Source organism: Pieris brassicae, chromosome 1 (genome assembly GCF_905147105.1).
Source record: "Pieris brassicae chromosome 1, ilPieBrab1.1, whole genome shotgun sequence".
Lineage (NCBI taxonomy): Eukaryota > Metazoa > Arthropoda > Insecta > Lepidoptera > Pieridae > Pieris > Pieris brassicae.
In genome coordinates, this window is record NC_059665.1 from 10,023,439 (window position 1) to 10,031,423 (window position 7,985).

Consider the following 7,985-nt stretch of genomic DNA (forward strand, 5'->3'; position numbering starts at 1 on the left):
GCTCCAAACAATTTGCATCTCTTACGAAGTTGTTAACGGGTACCCTGTCTGAGCTTCAAGCGCTTTATTTTGCTTCTGTATACGAGTTTGTCTAATTTGAGGTGCTTTGTTAGACAATTTATGAATAATTGTTTCAATTAACGCAAAATTACTTCGGGCAGATACTTTTCGATATGTTTTTGATTTAATGTGATAAATTGGTTGTAGTATGCCCAAAGACAATAAACATTTCTAAGTTTTCTAGGAAATAAATAAGTACTAAACCTACGCCGGTAAAAGATTATTTAAAACTTGCATGCTGTAATGAATTTGTGGTTCAGAGAACAGCAAAATTGCAGTGTATACCTACTAAAGTTTTTTAAAGAAGCCTTATAGAATGGACAGGCTAGTCGAATAATTGCGATTATGATTTTTACAATTCGGTATCGAAACTCTTGGTCCGTGGGATCCTGCAATAAAGCTTTTTAAGAAAATAGCAAAAAGGTTAGTCGTCATCACAGAAGACCGCAGAGGTGGCAGCTACCTCGGACAAAGAATTAGTCTAGCTATTCAAAGGGGAACCGCTGCCAGTATCTTCGGAATGTTGCCTAAAGGAATTCCCTTTAATAATATATTATAGTTATGATATTTTCAGTTTTATTTAATGTTTTTTCTTATAATAATTTATGTCAGATGTAGGATTACTTTATATTAAAGGCTATATAATAATTCCATAATCCGCACAATCGGCGATATGAAAATAGCCATGCAAATGTCATATTAATTTTCATACTGTCATATAATAAGAACATTAATATTATGTGAACAATTTGATAGATTCATATAACTGTGCTGGGTTTACTCCGGTGGTAGACAAAATGTTCTATTGATATTTTGATAAGGGTCCACATCTTAATAGAATTTTTAAGGTCTGTATATTTCGTGATTGTATGAGCTATTGTTTCTTTTAAATTGTGTGTGTTGGGTATGGCGGTCTATAGCGTTTTTTTAACTCTATTTATTATATATCTTATATAAGTGTTATACATAGGTAACACTGAATTTTTTTAGAAAATGGCAAACGGCTTAATGTAGAATGTTGCCAATACTTTTATTGTTTTTCAAAGTAATCTCCGTTACTCTCTACACATCGTCGCATTCGATGGAACCACTGAGAAAAGCAGTGGGCCCATTCTTTCTTATGGATCTCTTCTATAGCATCTTCGTACGCTTTTACCTTCAGGGCGCGTAAAGCGAACCACCTTGAATTTTATATTTAGTTCTTAGGAATAAATGAAAGTCGCAGGGAGCCAGGTCAGGACTGAATGGCGGCTGACTCATTATCTCGATACCTGCCATAGTAAAATATTCAACAGTCCGTTTTGCGGAGTGCGCTGAAGCATTGTCGTGGTGAAGGAGGATCCTGGTTCGTAGCAATATATCCAGCTTTCATCAGCAGTGACGATGTCAAATACAGCATTTGAGTCACCGCTATTGAACTTATCTAACATTTGACGACACCAGTCTATGCGAAGGTGTTTCTGGTCGTCGGTTAAAGTATGGGGAATCCATATGGTATAAAGCTTCCTGACGCCTAAATGTTCGTGTAATATTTTTTGAACTTGACTCATACCAATGCCTAGGCTTGCCTGTATCTGCTGATAGGTCACTCTTTTATCATCCTCTGTCATGCAGCGCACATGATACTTCTTATCTTGTGATGCACTAGCACTAATGTTATCTTCAGTAGTCGCTATTAAAGGACGTCTCTCACGCGGAATCATTGAGATTGCTACATCAAAGCTTAAACTCGTTAAACCACCTGTAAATAGTGGCACGAGATGGGGCTTCATTAAAAATGCTAATCGCAGTCTATCATAGCTTTGTCGTTGAATAAGACCATAACGAAAGTCATAATAAATCATTGACCGTAAATTTTCTCGCGTTAGCTTCATTTTCCCGTGTAACAAGAGTTTTAGATTTGCCGTCAATTTACAAAAACAAGTGACAAATGAATGCAATATACTACATTCGGTTACCAAAGAGTTCTAAAATTGAAATTCAAAAAAGTTTTCATTAGCAACGTTTCTAACTGGCCAGTTTTAAAAACGTATCTGGTCTATAGTAGTGGATTGTTTTGTATGTTTTTTATTTATTTTATTTTAATTAAGTATTCCTACAGCTTCTGATTAAACAATATTCAAACAATTACATTATACACAAAAGCCAAAAACGGATACACATTCAAACATAAAGCACAGTTTCACCTATTTGTACAAAAAATATAGTAAAGTATAAATCCATACTAAATTCTAGATTATAAGTTCTAAGATTCAGTGATCATTATAATAAATATAAAGGAAGAATAACAAAGCCATTAGTAATAAAAGATACCAGAGATTTTTAAATATTTTTGAGGAATCGTGTAATATCGTTCTGGGATATATTTATAGTACGGTACGGATTCAGAGTTTTTAGTTTATATTTAACTGCAAATTTCTAGTATTCTAAATTCGAATTTCTAGTAAATGCAACTTGATCATGACGGTGTTAATTTATTATTATTATAATGGTTGGTTTTATACGAATAATAAATGAACCATCAATTTACAGATATCAAGCGAATGCTAATTTTAGGTAGGAAAGATTGTGATTATCTGAGGGTTATTAAAGGGATCGTGCTGTGAGGTAATTGGGCTGTTTTGATCCTGGGAGGGTTGGCTAATTGAAGTGTTTTCTGCTGGGGCGGTTTGTGAATGGATTAGTTAGGCGATATGTTGTATTTTCTTGTAAACTGTCATTATCTTGTTAGAAAGGCTCACAATTTAGATTTATTGTTACAAGTATTACTTTGATCGTGATTAGACATTCATATTAATGGATATTATGATTTTATTCATAAAGCGGTTAACGATTGTAATCTTATGTATCTTTACCATTTTTAGCGAGAGAACAGAATTGGTATAAAGTGCTAATTATTTATTTAAGCGGTATGAATAAGGTTTTAGAGGGGCTTATCGTATAGGAGCGTATCTTTGGTTATATAATAACCGAAAGGACCAACACTACTCTCTTAGAGAACGGTTTTTTTATATAATTAATTTAAATTTAGTTTAACGGAAATTTTATCCAAATGTAACGCATTTTTTGCACATTATATGCATCCACCATCGCTTATAGACGAACATTTAGAGTATGCCTACTATTCAAGCTAAAACAAGTTATATACAAAAAATCCAATGTTATACAATCCCCATGTTGTACAATAAGCTGAATAATATCCTGAATATTTATCCCGAAGTAGGAAACTTGTTTAATATATACTAATAAAAATTCTAATTTCAGTCCCTAAAATCGTTCAATATTTAATTTAAATAGAAAATCTTAACACTAAGTATTAGATTCCTGGATTCTCTCGTATTCAAGTCTCTCATCCACAAGACTTAAAAAATCTTTGTTGACGTTCACATTTATTACGGTCTCAGCAATTGCAACCACTTATATAGATTCTACCTTCATTTAATCTAATAAACAATAAAGATCTAATGACAACAACCAAAATGTTACTGACACTGGAAGGAATTAGCGTTTCAGATACAGGCTAGGCCTAGATTCAACAATAGTACTATAGAACCCTTATGTACAAGGTAAGGTTAGGATAGTGGACTCAGTTTCCGCACTTAGACTAATAGTTGGTCCGTTGTGCGTGAAGTCCTGGCTAATTTAACCAACCTAGCTCCTTCCGGAAGCACAGAAGTCTCCTGGGCACCACTTCACAGGCTCCACGGAGCGACCTCACTGCTCCGAGGATTTCTACACGTTGTTTAGCCACATCCATGCATTCCAGGACTACATGGGGGACTGATTCCTCTCGTATGTACAAGGTAAACCAAAATGAATGTATCTTAACGATTCCTTATAAAGTGATTTTTTATTGTTTTTATTATATGTCTGGTATAAAGTAAGTGTTCCGTCCTGAGACCTATAAGAAATTATTTGATTAATTTATTTATACTTCGCTACCTTAGACGTACATGTTTTTAGGCGTTATGGTAAGCTGTAACGAACTCGAAGTGGATTTTTTTTTGATAATCAATTGTGGAACAATTAAAAACGTTTTAACTTACATGTGAATGCCGCACACAAATGCCAGTAGGTATCAAAAGTACTTGATTACATAGAGTTTTGTTTATGTATTGCTCTATCAACCATAAAGAAACATTATTGCACTGTTTTATGAAACCAAATCCGTGTATACTTCTATAATGATTTGCAAGAGTTTTCTGTTAATATTAATATTTGAATCTGCTTTATGCCTTGATACAAATGAGAAAAAAATTGAGAAACTGAAGGAAGAATGGCACGTATCAACTTTGAAGAGCACAGGTTTTAATGAAGATATTTGTGAAGACATTTCAAACACAAAACAAAATGACGCGTCCCAAATCGAGTTCGTATCGAGTGATCCTTTGCCATTTAACGAAACCGATATCATTCAGAATATGTGTATACGCAACAAAAATGTGAAAGAGAAATTATATCATGGTGGTAAAATGAACAGCACAGGCGAAACAGATTCCATTGCTACTAAAATTACAATAAACAAAGAAACGACAAATAATAACGCTACAACAGACGCAAGACGTGCGCATGATTACCAGTTTAGTTCAATAGAATATTATGACGAGCATCCTGACTTCGATGAATCTCATTGCCCTGATGATGTCGAGATTGTGGAACTGGAGCTGGATGAATTGAGGAGTTATGATCTCGAATGTGAATTGATTATTGAATGGCGAAGTTTAGATTAATAAAGTTATTATTTTAGTTCATTCTTTCGTGTTGTCTATTTATAATTTTGTAGATTGGAAGATGTATATTATGTATGTGACAAATTCAAATCTTGTAATTTAAAAAAAACATCTTAGTAAGTCACTATTATGTTAAAAAATTATTTAACCTAGAGGACCTAACGTCTTGTACACTGGAAATTAATAATTTTAATATTTTTTAATATATTTATCCTTTTTTAATCTAATTGGGTCAAGAATATTATAAATATCTATATTTATTTGCTTATAAAGCACATTCAACTTGATCAAAAATTGCATAATATCGGTGAAAGAAAGAAAGAGAAACTAAAAAAGGAAAAAGAGAAAGGTAAAATAAAGTGCATTAGTCGCCACATTAGGATTGTCTCGTGGTAGCCAGTATTTTCTTTTTGACATATTAACTGTACTAGGCAACCATTTCTACATAACATAATTTAAAATTCAACTATTTTTGCACATTAAGAATATTTTCTGTATCAGCATAGGTAGAGGAGATGTTGTTTAAGATTTGTAGTGAAAATTCGTAGGAAAAGGCGTTGGGTGGAGAAACTGCGTTTTTTGGGTTGCTTATTAATTATAATAATATTTAATAAAATTAATTTAGGTTTGGGTTGAGGTCAGTGTTTGTTTCTAAAAAAGTTTCCATAATGCTATTAAATTTAATAGTCTAACAATTACAAGTTTTGTTTCCTTGTACAATATTACAGTTTTGCTTTAGAAATTACGAGTAACGCCAACGCCATCTGTAGTTAAAATCAACTAAATTTTTTAAATAAAAATATACTAGATGGCACTATCACTCCCAAAACGCACAAAGTTAATACGTAATAATTTTTGAACTTCAATACTTTTCCGATAGAGGGCATAAACAACAGTAAGCAGAATGCTTGTTTATCGTTCTTATTATTTAGGTAAGGATTTGAGATATGAAAGAGAAAAGCTAAGGGTAAAGAACAGAGGGCGTTTCGGAAAGAAATTGAAAAGTAAATTATATTACGTCAGTGTATCTATGACGTAAAACGAATAAGTTTCTAGAATGGTAGCTAGATGGCTCTGAAAAGTATGTTATATTATTCAATTATTTTTTATTAAAGCCATTCAATTATCTCAAAGGTCGGCTACACATACATCCTGTCGTTGCAGTTGTTTGCACTTCATTTCAAAGTCTGCTGTTTCCTCTCCCATGCTTTTCTATTTATTTTTATGGTATGGTACAAAACAGCAGAATATATTTCAGTATGGTCACAGAAATTATATCTTTTTGGTATATATGTTAGATAAAAAGAATTTTAAATTAAACAACTAAAACCGTAAAGGTAATAGTATAATCAGGACGCAATGTGTACGCATATATGTTTATAATAGGCAAAGAAACCTTTGTAAGTAGGTTACTGGCGCCAACCTTGAACTGAACAGTGTGACATTCTTTTCCATAGAAACTATCGGTTCTTTATTGTGAAGGGCAGAGGAGCAGGCTACGGGAGCAGGTCACTTATCTCGCTTGCCACAGAATCGTACAATTAAAATTGGAGGATTTAGGACTAAGGACTGACAATATTTTTTTTAATCCGAATTTCAGGCAAAGATTTTTGATTTACACTTTAATAAAATGTTTGGTGTTTTTGAGACACAACATTATCTTTATTTTTTTATGTACACAAATACGGATGTGTTTTATCGGTTTAACTTAATAAATGAACATGATAATTACTGAAACTAAGGCACTAGAGAGAAACTATTTGTTCCTGAAGATTCAGGTTAAGGATGGAGTTATAGAAATATTGAAGATTTCCTAATGAGAAAACTCCCTCGCTGCCAAGTAACACAGCGTGATTGGATTTTATTTTTTTCATTTCTTATCCGACTAACAACGACACATACTAAAGTTTTCTATAAGATTTTCAAACATTTTATAATATTTTTTTCTTTTAGGGGAAAAATTACGATATCAGTCGATTTTTTTTTATAATACATAATGAATATGTAATAATAGTCAAATAATAGTCTTCCTTTTTTTAACACAGGATATATACAATATAATACAAAGTGACTAAAGATTACCTTTAGTTTAAAGATGAAATTAGTAATTTCAATTAATTTATTGGATTATATTGTGAAAACACAAAGCAATAAATAAAATTAGATCATCATCAGACAGAACATACACATGTAACATTAAATCTAAATAATAATTACGATAAAAGTAAACCTGAGTTTTACTTTTATCGTATATCGTAGGTATATTCTTCAATACAAATTTTCTATTAAAGTTTTACGTAAGTGCTTATCTTACGAAGCACTTCTAAGTAGTGAATGTTTTGCAAAATTTTTTAACAAAAAATATTTTCCGAAATTTTAGTTTTCAGAAGCACACTTATTTATTTATTCCAAAATATAGCAGAATCAGTTAGTTAGGAGCAGCAATCTTGTAAGTGACATAGATACAGGTAATGTAAGGAAGGTATTAGGAAGCCATAAAAGCGAGGTGGTTTAAAATCAAGGTTTCGCGGTCGGATCGATACAGTCGATTTTTATTGTAACTTTAATCAGTACTGCAATTACTGGTTTGTGGAGATGAATGGCCTGACTTTGATAGAGCCTTCATTATGTCCCTTATAATATCTGTTCTCTTTCCGTTTTATTGAGAAGTGAAAGTTTCTGTAGAATTCTTAATATTTGGGGTTTATTATACACAATACAATTCATTAAATTTTATGATTAATTTCTCCTCCTCATATAAAAATACATACTCCATACACGTATGGTATTTTGACCTATGGTGCATCTTTACGAAGACTGTCACAATTTTTATGATATCTGATACTAGATACATCACATAGGAATAAATAAAACAGTTGGTGATTGGTTCATGTAAATAATCCGAAATTTATAATAGAAAACATGCAGGGACTGGTATGAGAGAATTATTAAAAGTTATTTATTAAATTTTCCAAGTTATCTTCATTTTATGCACCTAATATTACCAACGGCATGTAGTAAAAATAAATAAAACTATAAACTTATAATTTAGTGATAATTTTAAGCATTCGTAGCACACGCTGTAGGCTCTTTGTGAATTAGTCAAGTACAAAAATCTCTTCACAACACCTGTGACCTTGGTACTTAGGGTACTGAACTAACGAAACATTTCCGCATTTCGTTCGTTCGTATTTT

General features: G+C 32.2%; 1 protein-coding gene across 1 annotated transcript; it reads left to right on the top strand.

The window, feature by feature from the left end:
• Nucleotides 1-4,176: 4,176 nt before the first annotated feature.
• On the top strand, nucleotides 4,177-4,811 carry LOC123710660. The gene has a single exon (XM_045662704.1). It carries the CDS (start codon nucleotides 4,245-4,247, stop codon nucleotides 4,788-4,790), a length of 546 nt encoding a protein of 181 aa, XP_045518660.1. The 5' UTR covers nucleotides 4,177-4,244; the 3' UTR covers nucleotides 4,791-4,811.
• Nucleotides 4,812-7,985: the final 3,174 nt, after the last annotated feature.